The sequence below is a fragment of the Gorilla gorilla genome, chromosome 14, assembly GCF_029281585.2.
Source record: "Gorilla gorilla gorilla isolate KB3781 chromosome 14, NHGRI_mGorGor1-v2.1_pri, whole genome shotgun sequence".
NCBI classification, from domain to species: domain Eukaryota; kingdom Metazoa; phylum Chordata; class Mammalia; order Primates; family Hominidae; genus Gorilla; species Gorilla gorilla.
Window position 1 is genome coordinate 122,990,105 of NC_073238.2, and position 16,736 is coordinate 123,006,840.

The following is a 16,736-nucleotide window of genomic DNA, read 5'->3' on the forward strand; positions in this document are numbered from 1 at the left end:
TAGAGCAAAAAGCCCCTCGCTAACACCCAATTACCTCTAAGTTCTACTGCAATTTGGCTCAGAGAAGAAAGATAATTTACAGTTGTTAGTAAAGGAGAAGAAAGATGCATTCATGTTGCAGTTTTCTCAGAATACACTATATCTCTCTTACTTTTTCTTAGTTTGAAATTATTCCCTTCTTACACGGAGATGCACAAATTCTAAGTTTGCATTTTTTTTCTGAAAGAGTTGACTACGTTTTTTTGGTTCCACATGGAAAAGACAGATTCATTAAACACATCTTCACATAATAATAATTTTTCTTAAGATTCCTAACATATTAAAGAGCTTAAATTATTAAAAAATAACTATATTAAAACTGGATGTAAGACTTTTTTTTTGTTTTTGAGATGGAGTCTCGCTCTGTCGCCCAGGCTGGAGTGCAGTGGCACAATCTCGGCTCACTGCAAGCTCCGCCTCCTGGGTTCACGCTATTCTCCTGCCTCAGCCTCCCGACTAGCTGGGACTACAGGCACCCGCCACCGCGCCCGGCTAATTTTTTGTATTTTTAGTAGAGACGGGGTTCACCGTGGTCTCGATCTCCTGACCTCGTGATCCACCCGCCTCGGCCTCCCAAAGTGCTGGGATTACAGGCATAAGCCACCGCGCCCGGCCAAGACTCTTCTTAACAAATGAATTAGTTTTTCTAGCTTGTGGGTGTTGACCTTTTCTCTTTACACCATAGTTTCAAAATGTGGACATTTGGAAAATTTCTGAAAGAACATTTAGAACTCTCTCATACAAAGTTCTTTGGTTGTAAGAATACAATTCTTACAACTAGCAGAATTAGTATGTCTTTGGATCCTAATCAACTGCTAATCTAACTAGCAGATTTAGGATGTCTTTGGATGAATTAACACCTAATCTTGTCTCACATTGGCGTAAACAGTTAGGAAATAGTATGATCCAAATAACAAGCATGAAGAGTTGAGTAATCCAGCAGGACAATTATGTCCTTACAGAGCCAGGTTCCCTCCAGAATCCTGTTCTTGCCGTCACTGTTTCAGTCTGGGCCTGACGGCAGTTGCAGGATGGCAGTTCTCGGTGATCACGGACAGGCTTGTAATGTCTAGTGGAGGAAGAGCATCTCTTTCTTGTCAATCTCTTTAAGAATGAGGAACTCTTTCTTAGCAGTGCCCCCAGGAGACCACCTCACAACCAACTGTAAAAAGACTCTCTCATTTGTCCACCCTTAGCAATCAGTGGTGATGTAGATGGAGTCATCGTGAGTAGATTTCATGATTAGGACTTCCCTAAAGTGTGAGATTATGTCGGCATCCCACAGAGATAGATATCTAAACAAAGTCAGCTTCTAGATTTGGGGCAAGAAAGATTCTGTTAAGATGGTGAAGCAGAATTGGGCATACAGATGCTTCTGGCTTCAGAGCCTACACTCCTAACCCCATCCTCTTCTCAAAATTTAATAAGCAAAATTGCAAATAAATCATTAAAATATTTGCAGTCCATTTAATTTTAATTTATTTGTTTTATTGATACAAAACAGATGCACATATTTTCAGAGTATATTTGATAATTTGATACATCATATAATATGAAAAGAACAATTCAGAGTAACTGGGAAGTTAATCACCTTCAATATTTATCCTTTTGTTTTGTGGGAACATTAAAATGATTCTCTTCTAGCTATTTTGAAATGTACAACAGATTAATGCTAACTATAGTTGCCCTACTAATCTATCAAGCATTAGGTTTTATTTTTTCTAACATTAATCAACCTCTCTTTATCCCTCCACCCTTCTTCCTACTCTTCCTGGCCTCTGGTAACCACCTATCTACTCTCTATATTCATAAGACCTACCTTTTTAGCTCCCACATATGAATGAGAACATGTGATATTTGTCTTTTTATGCTTGGCTTATTTCGTTTAGCGTAATGACCTCTAGCTGGTGAGAATGTGGAGAAAGGGAACGCTGGTGCACTGTTAGTGAGAATGTCAATGAGTACAGCCACTATGGAAAACAGTATGGAGGTTCCTCAAAAAACTGAAAATAGAACTACCATACTTGAGCAATTCTATCACTAGGTCTATATCCAAAAGAAAGCAATCAATGTATCCAAGAAATGGATCCAAGAAATGGATTCATTCATCCAATCAATGAATCATGTTGATTCAGCACTATTCACAATAGTCAAAATATGGACTCAACCTAAGTGCCCATCAATAGATGAATGAATTTTTAAAATGTGGTATAATACAGTGGCCTACTATTCAGCCATAAAAAATAAAATCCTGTCATTTGTAGCCACCTGGATGAGCCTGGACGACATTATATTAAGTGAAATAAGCTAGGCACAGAGAGACAAATACTGTGTAATCTCACTTATATGTGCAATCTTAAAAAGTTGATTTTATAGAAGTAGAGAGTAGGAGAGTGGTTACTGGAGGTATTGGGGTGGAGGTTTGTCACCTGGTACAAAGTCAGGGTTAGATAGGAAGAACGATTTCCAGTGTTCCATTGTACAGTAGGGCGGCTATAGTTAACAATAATATATTATATATTTCAATAGAGCTAGAAGACAGGATTTTCAATGTTCTCACCAGATAGAAATGATAAATGTCTAAGGTGATGGATATGCTAATTTTCCTAATTTGATCATTACACATTGTATACATATATCAAAACATGACACTGTATCTCATAAATATATGTGTCAATTAAAAATTTTTAAAATTAAAAATTATATAGTGATTAACATTTAGCCTTTCAAATCAAGTTTAACTATATAATAACTTACTGCACATACTCTCTCTCTCCATTATATATAATATATATAAAATATAAATATATAATATATAAATATTTTATATATATATAATATTTCTACTGGAAAACAGCATATTTTCCTGAAATGCAATACTTAACCTATATCATAAATTTTCCATATTCTGAGTGCTTTAGGATACCAATTTTATCTAGATATAATTTTAGGTACATTTACAGATCGAGTACGTTCACCGATCTAGAAGAGCTGTTGTCGCCAGGCTTGACTGGTCTAAATCCTTTTCCTCAAAGGATTTTGAGGAAAACACGTTTTTCCTCAAAGAAAAGGGGCAAAGGAGAGATTCCTCAAACCTGTAATTCTTTATATCACTATTTAGCCAGAAATTTATAATTCATTTAAAAAAATATTTTTGAGGTTGTCAATGTAAGAACATAGTCAGAGAGTGAATGTTTATTTTCTGCTGTGTCTGACTCCCGGACAAACTCACAAGTTATATTCTTTTGAATCCTATCTGCCTATTTCTGAGTGGATAGAACAGTTTCGTCAATCACAAAGTCCTAGTATCTCAGTTTGTTTATTGAATGACAGAAGAATGCTTTACACTTACATTGAGAAAAAGATGTGTGTAAAAAGCAGCTAAATACTGTCAGTAAACACTGAATGTATAATAAGATCGCTGCACAATCTGTGGCTCAGATACAGTGGCCTTTTGTCCCTGAATAAACTTGGGATGTGGTGTATTATTCAATGAACGTGAACATGCTTCTTGTTTAACAGAATTTCTGTTAAATTATTGCCAAACCATTTCCTCTTCCGGAAACAGATTCTTGATTTATGGAGTAATGACTTCCTTTTGTTCATCTAATAAGAGATTCAAGAGTCATGAATGTCACTTCGTTTTCTACCTGTCTTTAGAGAAAATGCAGCTGTCAGATCCCTGTGGAGAACGTGCATATTGCCATCCCTGCTTGCTGTCCCTCTAGCCAGAGGGACATGATGGCTGCCCTTTGTGGAAGAAGAACTTGCCCATTTTATACATGGCACGGCTCACTGCCGCAACAAACATCGGCACTGGTTTAAAAATGGCTGCGTGCAGCCTGGCCCGTGACTCTCTTTTGAGATGTTCAGGCATGAAAGTCTCTGCCCAACAGAGTGACGAAGGCAGAGGGAATTCCCTAAAGCAGTCAAATCATTCCCTGTCTTCAGAATTTTCTCTGAGGGATATAGAGGGGAACGACTCACCAGAAGTGGGAGAATGTCCATGGATGGAGAGAAGCAGTGGCTACAGGAAACCCTGAGTGAAACGCAGAGAGAAATTGCTTTCTAGCACTGCGTTGCATCCTTTCATTTCTGCATGTATTTAAGTCATAAGAATACACAAACACATCATCTAAAGGATCTCAATGACTTTCAGTAAGAAGGCCTTCATACAATCCCCATACGAATTCCATTTTTTATGGCAAGGTTACTCCGTATGACTCACCCTAATTGATCTGGAACAAGAACTGACAGAAAAGAATTGGACTGTGTCATTCCTGATGCAAAAGGGTTTACAAACATCCTTCTAAAAGAAGACTTCCACCTGAGAAGGTTGATGGAGGACCTCTTGTCTACGTACCTGTTAGACTGGGGCACGGTCACCTTATTGTGGGAGTCATAGGTAAGAAAAATTAGAGAGCAGCTTATTTTGGGGGCCAGGATAATAACAAGTTATTTTTAAAAGGTCTTGGAAACTTGCAGATGCAAAGGGAAAAAAAAAAACAAAAAACAATCCTAATGGTAAAAACAAGTAAGTCTGACTGCGTCATTTTGTAGTAAGACAATGAGGAAATCGGAACTCGTCAGAGGGTAACTGGGTGGTGCCTGTAAAAGTGAAGATGTGCTTCTCCCTCAGCAGGCATTTGCTGGGAAACCCTTGCAGACGTTACAAGCACAGTTGTAGAAAATATCTATTAGAGCACTGTTTGTAACTGAAAAATGTTTCATTCATACTTTGAATGTAAAGAATAAAAGTGAATGAAAAAATGGAAGCATTGCACCGTGCTTTTGATTTACATTTCCCTGATCATTTAGTACAACCACCATGGAAAACAGTGTGGAGATTCCTTAAAGAACTGAAAGTAGAACTACCATTTGATCCAGCAATCCCACTACTGTGTATCTACCCAGAGGAAAAGAAGTTGTTATACGAAAAACATACTTGCACACACATGTTTATGGCAACACAATTCACAACTGCAAAAATATAGAACCAGCCCAAATGCCCGTCAATCAATGAGTGGATAAAGAAACTGTGATACATATATACGATGGAATACTACTCACCCATAAAAAGGAATGAATTAATGATGTTCGCATCAGCCTGGATGGGATTGGAGACTATTATTCTAAGTGAAGTAACTCAGGAATGGAAAACCAAACATTGTATGTTCTAACTCATAGTGAGAGCTAAATTACAAGGATGCGAAGACATTGGAATGATATAATGGACTTTAGGGACTCAGGGGAAGGGGTGGGAGGGGGGTGAGGAATGAAAGACTAAAAAATGGGTTCAGTATGTACACTGCTCGGGTGATGGGTGCACCAACATCTCACAAATCACTACTAAATAACTTAACCATGTAATCAAATACCACCTATTCCCCAAAAACCTGCGGAAATAATTTTTTTTTAAATGGAAGCATCCAAAATGTAATTTGTTTCCACATTCTTGTAAGCCTCATTACGTATCCCAGGGACAGTTAATATCGTCATACGAATTCACAGGTGAGGAAATGGAATCACAGAGAGTTTGTGTACTTTGCATAAGGAGAGCGAGGGTGAGGCAGAATTTGCAGTCTAGAAGCCTGGGTCTGGAGTTCTCCACTTTGCACTATATCATTTCTGTAAACTTCTTACTTAAGACTGTATGGAAATGTAGAGTGAGACAGAACTAATGTCACTACTCTTAGTCCATAGGGGAGTAGTGACTACCCAGGGCTTGGTAAGTGCTCAGTAATGTTTGTTGAAAGATGAATCAATATTTCAATGCTGGGGAAAAGCAGTGAAAAACTGGGGAATGTCCAGGAACCAGCCATCAGGATAAGGCAGGACTAGAATGAATGCAACAGTCCTCACAGGTCCACCAAGTCAACAACAGAAAAATCCAAAGCTAAGGTGGCTCTTGTGTGATCAAGGACCTCTTGTACACTGACCTGTTAGGCTGTGGCACAGTCAACATGGGAGTTGTAGACAAGCTACTTGAGAGTGGTTAATGGTAGCAGTCAGGCATTTGGAGCTGGAGGCAAGGCTGATTCTCCTCAACTAGTATCATATTGAGCGGGGACTTAAAGCTTCAGAAGTCTGAGCAGAAAAGCTGAGACCAGGCTCCTTGGGACAGGCTGTTCATATGCATGATTGAGTTTCAGTGATGAGTCCCAGAAGGAAGAAGCTTATGCATGTTTTCCTTAAAAATATATTCACTTATATTTAGAGAATCCTTCAGATATCTAACCTAAATACATCTGTAACATTTACTCTCATTCTTTTTATGACATTATTAGTATAATAATATGAATAATTCCCAGTGGACTTACTTCCACACTTCCTTCAAGGATTCTCCATTTTATTTCATAATTGAAGACTGTTAATAAATCACTCTCTAGCTAAGAACAATTCAACGCTAAAACACTTAGCTTATCTGACCTTCACATTAATTATTTTTATGACAGCAGCAGGAACTTTCAGCTGCTTTTCCCCCTTCTTTATGAAGCCATGTGGCCCCAAGCAGACACAGTTCCCTTGCTACACTTAAGGGTGGGCTTCTCAGACCTGAGCATATCTTAAAAGCTTTCCCTTGAATGTGCCAATCCAAACTCCAAGTTTCCTCAGCAGATTTAAGGGGTTTTAAATCTACTTGAGCATGAGTGTTATGAGAAGACTTTGAAATTCTTACAAAAACTGAAAGTGAAATGAGGAAGACAGATTGAGCAATCCAATCGGAGGGTAAATGCCAGCAAACCTACTGTACAGTAGGGGTAGAGATGCAGAAAGGCAGAAAGAAGAAAATTCAGGATAACTCTCCTGAGGGGTGAGCCAAGCCCTGCCATGTAGTGCACGCAGGACATCAACAAACACAGATAACAGGAAATGATCCATTCCCTGTTGTCACTTATTCTAAAGGCCCCAACCTTCAAAGTTCAAGTAGTGATATGGATGACTCCACAGAAAGGGAGCAGTCACGCCTTACTTCTTGCCTTAAGAAAAGAGAAGAAATGAAACTGAAGGAGTGTGTTTCCATCCTCCCACGGAAGGAAAGCCCCTCTGTCCGATCCTCCAAAGACGGAAAGCTGCTGGCTGCAACCTTGCTGCTGGCACTGCTGTCTTGCTGCCTCACGGTGGTGTCTTTCTACCAGGTGGCCGCCCTGCAAGGGGACCTGGCCAGCCTCCGGGCAGAGCTGCAGGGCCACCACGCGGAGAAGCTGCCAGCAGGAGCAGGAGCCCCCAAGGCCGGCCTGGAGGAAGCTCCAGCTGTCACCGCGGGACTGAAAGTGAGTTTGCAGCAGCTGCAAGACGCAGGCAAGATCCTGCCTACACTGCTGCCTCTCCCTCGCCTCAGCTGTCTTTCTAATAACTTGAAGTTTTTCTGTTCATAGATCTTTGAACCACCAGCTCCAGGAGAAGGCAACTCCAGCCAGAGCAGCAGAAATAAGCGTGCCGTTCAGGGTCCAGAAGAAACAGGTATGTTTTGGGCACGGACACTTTTAGGAGTCAGGGATTAGAGAATAACATCCAGTCTGGGGGAGCTGGAGGTGAGTATCCCCTCTATGAACCTATTAAACAGAGACTATGAAATTTGCCATCCAAAGCAGACATTGCTTTAGAGCAAAGCCCCAGCGCTGGCAAATGTAACAGGCTGCATGGGTGTGCTTTTTCCTCCAATGAGCAGATCGTGTGACTGGAAGCATTTCTCTGTGCATGTGAAAGTATTTATCTGTGCATTAAGCATAGAGGAGATAAAAGGGCCATATGTGTTTCCTCAGGCAGATAATGCCCTCCCATGTGAGAAGCATTATTCATCACTCCAGAAAAATAAAAAAAAAGCATTACATATTAGAATTAGACTTTGCTTACTACCTGGGTCATAGAAAGTTAAAGACATCTATTTTCTGAATGTGCATTTCGTGTTGTGAAACCAGGTAAAGGTTGTAATGAAAGGCCCTGTATGTTGTACTTTAATTTTGTTTATTTGTTAAAAAGGTTATTTTACACACAAACACACACACACACACACAGAGATTTTAAAGCTTTTCTTTAAGGTATGCTTTTCCAGGAGATCCATGCATTTATCGTCTTCTTATAATCGTCCTTTACTGATTTCTGACTTTCTTCATGTTCTGCTCATTCCACGGAACTTTACAGAGTTGGTGGGGCCTACCAAAATGATCGATTCTAGTTCTTTAATTTGAAGGTGAAAAAAAGAATCTTTGTATACATTTATTAAAGTTATAATATAACAAATTCTTAATATTATTGTCCTTTTATTAAATATATTGAAAGAATATTTTTTGAGCACCTGGAACGTATCGTACAGCTATAGACCAGAACAGGCGTTTTCAAACATACTGTTTCGTTTAACCTTCGCGGTGACTCTATGAAGTCCACAGAATACATGCAATAATTTATGTATATTTTCACTTCTGAAGAGAATTGCATAAGAAACGTAGTGAGAGATAGACCAGGGACCCTTCTATCACACACATACACACACACACACACACGCACACACACACACACACACGCATGAGGTACCCTGACTATAAACTTATTTTTTGACTATATGCTTTATTCATAAAAAATTGTTTCTTATTTTATAAAACCATAATTTTTGGTATCTGATTATTGTATCTTTATACTAGTTATCAGGAATAACTGGGCTTAAACATTTTTAAATTAGGAAACATGCACATTTTTATTATTTTAACACATCAATTATTTTTATCGTCTGCATTTTATAGTCTATATTTCCTACATAATTGAAAATAATATGGAATATATACTATGACATATTTTTTGTTTTGACTTATACAATAAGGATTTTTCCTATTTCTAAGTATTTTTCATATATCTGTATGAATTTATCTAACAATTGTTTTAAATGGTTATTTCCATTCTCTTTGCTATAACACAACATGCAAAAGTTTTGCACAGAACTCTTTTATTTCTGTGAAATTATATGTGCAATATAAAATTCATATAGTGGAATATCTGAGCTAGGGAGAAGAAACATCTTCATCACCCTTGCTTCTGACTGCCATATTGTTTTCAAAATGAGTTATACATGCAATCAAATATGTGGTGTACTGGTTCTCCACATTCTTGCTTGCATGTTATTTTTAAAGTGTATTTTGACTAGTTTAGTAGTTGTAAAACAATATCTCACATTTATTTTGATGTGTTGCTTGTTTACTAATATGAATAAACTTTCTGCGTATTTTGATTATTTATAATTTTATCTTTTGCTAATTTTTATTTATAACTGTCTCCACTTGTCTGTCCCATGTTTTTATAATTTTGGATAAGCTCTTCCTAATTAGACATATTGATTATTGATCAAAATTTTGAGGTAAATATTTTAACAGTTTTGCTTCTTTTTTTACTTGAGCATTTTGCATTTCTCTATAGTAAAGTGATAATCTTTAAAAAATTTTCCCTAATATTAAAGCTAAAAATACATTTGTTCATGTTTTCTTAAGTAGTTGACTCCCTGCCACTTTGACTTTTTCATAGTGAGTGTTTTGTTTTAACTCATTAGTCCTTCTGTTGTTTATTTTGATGAATCATCTCACATTGGCTTTAACTTCCCCCTCTCTCTTTTTTCCTTTCTAACTGCTATCTCAACCAAATGTATTAAATAGTTCTTTTTAACTCCTTGGTGTTGAAAAGCTTACTGTGTTTTATTAAGTTCCTCATAAGAGTTGAATCTATTTGAGACTCTTTTTTTTAACTGATTATTCTATTTATATGCTTTAAAGAATATTTTTAAGGTAATTTGTATTATAAGAGGCTTCAATAACTAGTAGGGTCAGGATCCTTCAATCTCCTTAACCTTCACTGCTAGTATCCCCCTGTTTCTAAATATTAGTTTTAAAAATAAACTTTAACTTTACAATTAAAAAAAAGATGTAGACTCATTTCAGCAGATTTAAGAAGAAAAGAATAATAGAGTAGGAAAGAAATAACTTCTCGGGTCACATTTTCCCAAAATTCTCCTATTAATACTTTTATGTATTTGTGTTTTAATGGCATCCAGGAATAGTATACTGATGAGAATCTTTCACCAAATAATTTGCAATTTGTAGATTCTAACAAAGTGAAAAAAAATTTGCCCAGATTTCCACAGCCCAGAAGTAGCTACTATTATTATTTCATGGTTTGCCCTAGACTTTTTAATAAACCTTAATACAGTGTGCATATAGGTATATATTGCACACAGTTGAGCCTTGAACAACACAAGTTTTAACAGCATGGATACACTTACAGGTGGATTTTTTTTTCAATAAACCTATTGGAAAATTATCTGTAGATTTGTGATAATTTGAAAAAACTCATGGAAGAACTGTGTATCCTTGAAATGTTGAAAATATTAAGATTAATTAGCCATGTCATGAATGTACAAAATATATGTAGATACTGGTCTATTTTCTTATTACTATCATAAAATATACACAAAAGTTAAAAATTCTCGAAACATATGCATACAAACAGACTGTACATAGCACCCTTTGTAGTCTAGAGAAATGGAAACAAACATAAACATGCAGTATTAAGTCATCACTGCATAAAATTAACCGTGGTACATACTGTACTACTGTAATAATTTCATAGCCACCTCCTGTTGCTACTGCAGTGAGCTCAAGTGCTGTGAGTATCTGCTTAAAACACCATGTGATGCTAATCATCTCTGCATGAGCCAGTTGTATCTCCAATCAGTTGGATATTGCACTAAAAATGATTTCTCATGATTTGTGCGTATTTTTCTTCTTGTGTAATGCAATATCATAAACCTTGAATAACACCATGAGACCTATAGAAAATGCGATAGTGATGCTGGAAATGCTCCCAGGAAGCAAAGAAGAGTCATGACATTATAGTTGACCCTTGAACAACACAGGTTTGAACCGCGAGGGTCCCCTTGTATGTGGATTTTCTTCCACTTTCCACCCTTGAGATAGCAAGACCAATGCCTCCTTTCCCTCCTCCCCCTTAGCTTACTCAATGTGAAGAATGAAGAACTCTATAAGGATCCACTTCCACTTAATGAATAGTAAATGCATTTTCTCTTCCTTATGATTTTTTTAATACTATTTTCTTTTCTCTAGCTTACTTTATTGTAAGAATACACTACATAGTACATATAATTTATGAAATGCGTATTGATTGAGTTTTTGTTATCAGAAAGGCTTCTGGTCAACAGTGGGCTGTTAGTAATTAAGATTTGGGAGTCAAAGGTTAAGCACAAATTTTTGACTGCATGGGATCAGTGACCCTAATTCCTGTGTTGTTCAAGGATCAACTGTATTTGTTCATATACATATATGAACAAATACATACATTTATACAAATATATGTACAAATATATACACATATAAATATATACATACATATATAGTGTGCATATGTGTTATATGTATATATTCAAATAGGACATAGTATACACACTCATAACATTCATAAATCCAAGGTGGAAGATTTGAAGATAAGAATCTTAATGACATCATGTCTACTATTCCTTGTTAATAAAATTAGGAAATTCATTTGAATGTTGTTCTAGATACTATTCTTTGGTGGAGGGAAAGTTTATCTTATTTAGCATACTCCAAAATTAATGTTTATATTCCCAAAAAAGTTGTCTGTAACACAAGGACGTTTTTTAGTAGGAATTTTTTGGCATTGAGAAAATTCTATGCAGCTTTCTTTGATTTTTGTTTTCATTCAAGTTCTGATTGATTTTCAGTAGGACTCAAAACCTTAAGTTGTCCTTTTTACTTTTAAAGTGTTTATTTATGTTCATATTTATTAATTGTCTACATGTTTTAGAACCAAGTATTTTTATTGGAACTTCACACAAACTAGAAGAAGGGAGGGGAATTACCATCAGCCAACATGTCCCAATGATACTATCTTCCAGGCATCCCATGGGTAAACAGTGGTTTTACTTAATTTTTTAATTTTAGAATTTAGTACTTTGGCTTTAGTTTTGTTTTTCTTAATTACTTTGTGTTTCAAACCAAAATCTCATTAAGCTTAATGTATTTCATAATATCATTTTTGATTGTAGTATAATAAACAGAAATGTGGGGAAATCCAGTATTAAAAAATTGCCAAATAGCTCATATTAGCCAAAAATTCACTTTTAAGCCCGTAACTGTGTTTGGAGATATTCCCAATTTGAAAATTAACTAAAACAATATGGCTTTGAAAATATTACATAATAAAATTTATTTACAAATGGAATCATGAAGATCCACATTTTGAACATCACTTAACTATAATTTTATTAATTTTAAGAACCTAAAGATAAATGTCTTTAGAGTCTATCAAGAAAGTGAATTCTTTCAAATGGGTTATCACTGACCTAAAAAGGTTCATTGTTAAAATTAGGTAACCGTCGTATTTTCTTTCCTGTTAATTAATAACTATTAGAAATTTATGTGTTTTAGGTTACAGAAAGACAAAATTATTTTTATTGATAATGTTTATTATAATTGTCTCAATTATAATAATAAAATAATGGTAAAAATATGGACAATTCAAAGTCATGTAAAGCAAGAATAGAAAAAATTGTCCGTATTTCACCTTCCAAATAATTATCATGAGATTTTTGGTCAATCTACTTTAAGTATATTTTTCTTCATTTTTAAGTGAGCTTGGGATTGTTTAAGAATTACACACAGCTTGCAAAGAATACAGTGTGTTGGCATGTACCCCTATCCAGCTTCCCTAATACTAACATCTTATATGACCATGGTATTTCATTACAAAAAGGAAACCAACTTTAAGACTTAACTATTAGCTAAATTCTAGACTTAATTTGAATTTCACAAGTTTTTCTACTAATGATTTTATGTTTTAGGATCCATCAGGATATCACATTGTATTTAACATTTTTTAAATTAAAATTTTGAATGTAGCATATATAAACACCAAATATTATACCTTAAGTTTTCTATCGGATAAACCTTTCTAATTGCTAAAAGTAAAGATATCAATACTATTTTTGAGTCTTTTTTGAAATCCAAAGTCCAACTCCTTTTCGAGGAAAGATGAGATGTTTGACAAGTCTGTAATGTCCAGTCTTTGCCTGGTTGGCATTTCTGGCTTAGCTGTGAGTTCCAGGCTGTAACATGAGTGTTGGAAGCGTGCAATGTAGAACTTGACCATCCAGCCCTTATCAAAATTAGGCTGACTTGAGCCTCTTACCCAGCAAGGGTGTGTTCCTTCGTGGAACAGAACCAGCTGGCTGCTGCTTAGGAGATCTTTGACCAGAGCTTTCCCTGAGAGTTATTTTTTCTTTCCCCCTGCTTCAATAGTGAGACTTTTCTTCAGTGTTGCAAGAACTGGCTTCTGTTCAACTTCTGGAAAAGCACTTAAAATTGAAAACGTTGACCTTCCAACCAAATCTTTGACCTGTTCTTGTTAAGCTTGAGATTTTGGGAAACGGAAGAGCTAGGAAACAAATCAGTCAACACAGCCAAATGTGATATTGTGTCTCTTTTACACAATCTTACATTATCGTGAGTTGAAGAGAAACAGAAAAATGGTAGTACATATAGTTAATTAGCAAATTAAAATACAAAAAAATGGTAAATATGTTGAAAAAGTGAAAAGGTTAGGGCAGGCGAATGAGTATCAGGAATGTGAAGGGTGAGGAAGGGAAAGAAATGCGTTTTCATTTTGAATGGAGAGGCCAGGTTCATTAAGCCTTTTTATCTTTTCTTGAAAGCTCAATAATTCTTTATACTTTTGACTATTTTTTTTAACATTGCAGACATGGGTAGGTGATTTTTAAAATAAATTCAAAATGTTTATACCTGTGTTGTTTTTATTAGTAATTCCATATGAATGGAAAATGTTAGTTTTAATGCTTATTCTTTTTATAGATCAACTCCTATTTAAAAGAACCGCATTGAGCAGCTGCATTTTTGTTGTGGTGATATTTTTTTTAAAGGACATTCCCATTTCTGAAGAGTTAGAGAAACAGAAGGTTTCTCTTCAAATAGATTTATCACCCACTGTTTCTGCAAATATCTGAGGTAGGCACTCCATAATACACAGAGAAGAGGAGAGCGAAGCTAACAATTATTAGGTGTGTTTCATGTGCAAACACTGTGTTGGGCTCTGGGAATGTATATCATTTACTTTCTCAGCAACTCTGTTAGTTGGGCATTATTGTTTTCATTTTAGATGAGAAAGCTGCAACCCAGAGAATCAATTGCCTCTCTCAGCAAGCTAATTATTTAATAGTTGGAGAAGTTAAGCCAAATTGATGCAAAATTTAAAAGAACAATAAAATAGATAAGTTATTTACAATTCATAAAACACATCTAAATGATGACTTCAATCTATTTTCGCAGCAGTATGAAATGGATATTGCTATTCCCATTGTTACGGGACCCAACTCTTACCCAAAGTTAACCTTTGGGTCGGGGGTTTCTGTACTATATTCCCTTCTGTGGTCGCCAGAGAAATGTTACAGGAAAGGAGTCCCGATCCAGACCCCCGGAGAGGGTTCTTGGATCTGACGCCAGAAAAAATTCGGGGCGAATCCACAGGGTAAAGTGAAAGCAAGTTTATTAGGAAAGTAAAGGAGTAAAAGAATGCCGAAACCATAGACGGAGCAGCCCTCAGGGCTGCTAGTTGCCCATTTTTATGGCTATTTCTTGATGATATGCTAAACAAGGGGTGGATTATTCATGCCTCTCCTTTTTAGACCATATAGTGTAACTTCCTGACATTGCCATGGCATCGTGACGCTGGCGGGAGTGTAGCAGTGAGAACCACCAGAGGTCACTCCTCGCCATCTTGGTTTTGGTGGGTTTTGGCTGGCTTCTTTACTGCAGTCTGTTTTGTCAGCAACGCCTTTGTGACCTGTATTTTGTGCTGATCTCCTATCCCATCCCGTGACTTAGAATGCCTTAACCATCTGGGAATACAGCCCAGTAGGTCTCAGTTATTTAACCCAGCTCCTATCCAAGATGGAGTTTCTCTGGTTCACCTGCCTCTGACATCATTATACAGATTTAAAATGCTTCAAAATTAAGTGTCAAACTCATGGTTTGACAACTAATTGATAGGAGAGGTAAGGTTTGAATTCATTATCTATTGATTATAAATTCTGATTTTTTTCAATGATAATAGCTGTACATGCTTAATTTTCAAGTGTGCCACCAGATTTGAGAAAAAATATTGGGTCTGACAAGGCCCAGGGTATTACGATTATTGCCAGTGAGAGAGACATCAAGTTAAGGAATCAGAGAATGTTGTTAGTGTTAGAGATCACAGACTGCGAGATTATCTAGACAGCGGTCAAGAGAGCTGAAGTGGGTTTGAAGATGCAGCAGCCTTGGGTAAGAGGACAGAATAACTGAGGTTATGAGGACAAGGTAGAAATAGGAAACAGAAATAATTCAAGAAAAGGCCTTGTTGTAGTAGGCATAGAGGTTTATCCCATACAAACATCTTTATATTATCCCTTTCCTCTTCTAAATTTGTAAATTTTTGCAAGTGCTGATCTGTTGAAGTGTTTTTGCAAATGCAAGCTTTCTTCCTACCCCCTCCTCTCCTCCTCCTCTTCCTCCTCCTCTGCTGCTGTCCTCCTCTTCTTCCTCCTCCTCCCCTTTTCCTCTTCCTCCTCTTCCTCCTCCTCTCCTCCTCCTCTGCTCTGCTCCTCCTCTTCCTCCTCCTCTTCCTCCTCTCCCCTCCTTTCCTCCTCCTCCTCCCCTCCTCCTCTTCCTCCTCCTCCCCTTCTCTTCTTCCTCCTCCTCCACTTCTCTCCCTCCTCCTTCTCCTCTCCCTCCTGCTCCCCTCCTCTCCCTCCTCCCCTTCTCTTCCTCCTCCTCCCCTTCCTTCTCCTCCTCCTCTTCCTCCTCCTCCCCTTATCTGCCTCCTCCTCCTCTTCCTTCTCCTCCTCCTCTTCCTCCTCTCCCCTCCTCTCCTCCTCCCCTTCCTCCTCCTCCCCTTCTCTTCCTCCTCCTCCCCTTCTCTTCCTCCTCCTCCTCCCCTTCCTCCTCCTCCGCTTCTTCCTCCTCCTCCTCCCCTCCTCTCCTCCTCCCCTTCCTCCTCCTCCTCCCCTTCTCTTCCTCCTCCTCCTCCCCTTCTCTTCCTCCTCCTCCTCCCCTTCCTCCTCCTCCACTTCTTTCTCCTCCTCCTCCCCTCCTCTCCTCCTCCCTTTCCTCCTCCTCCACTTCTCTTTCTCCTCCTCCCCTCCTCCTCTCCTCCTCCTCTTCCTCCTCCTCCCCTTCTCCTCCTCCTCCTCCTCCTCCTGATCAGGTTATTTGAGACAGGGAAGGGTAAGAGAAAAGGGAATAACTGCGCTGTGACAGGTCCTGACAGCAGCTATGAAGTCTCACTTTCAGGCCTTTTTCTCTTCTATCTGCCCCACTGGAGCCTCTGGAAATTACAAAATAAGACATTTTAGGAAAATGGTGCACAACTACTTGCTTTAAAAATATTATAGAGTGCTACACTTCTGTGGATAGAGATTCAAAAATGTATTATTAAGGTTTTCTGTTGAGGAAAATGTTTCCTATATAACTGAGGGTTCAAAGCCTATTATGAGAGAGTCCACAATTCATGGAAATTGTTTTGTTTTATGGAACCCCTTTTCCCTCAAGCAATGACTTGATTTAACACATTTCATAAAGCTGGATTTAGTGACTGGTTTTTAAGAATTGTTTGGAAAAGTTGAGTGC

General features: G+C 37.4%; 1 protein-coding gene across 1 annotated transcript in view; it reads left to right on the forward strand.

Moving 5' to 3' along the window:
* The first annotated feature begins 6,740 nt into the window (after positions 1-6,740).
* Positions 6,741-16,736, forward strand: part of TNFSF13B (TNF superfamily member 13b) — a 39,561-nt gene continuing 29,565 nt past the window's right edge. The window contains exons 1-2 of the mRNA XM_019039540.4: positions 6,741-7,313; positions 7,419-7,503. Of these exons, the coding sequence (XP_018895085.1) occupies positions 6,975-7,313; positions 7,419-7,503 (424 nt within the window). The 5' untranslated portion in view covers positions 6,741-6,974. The remainder of the gene's footprint in view (positions 7,314-7,418; positions 7,504-16,736) is intronic.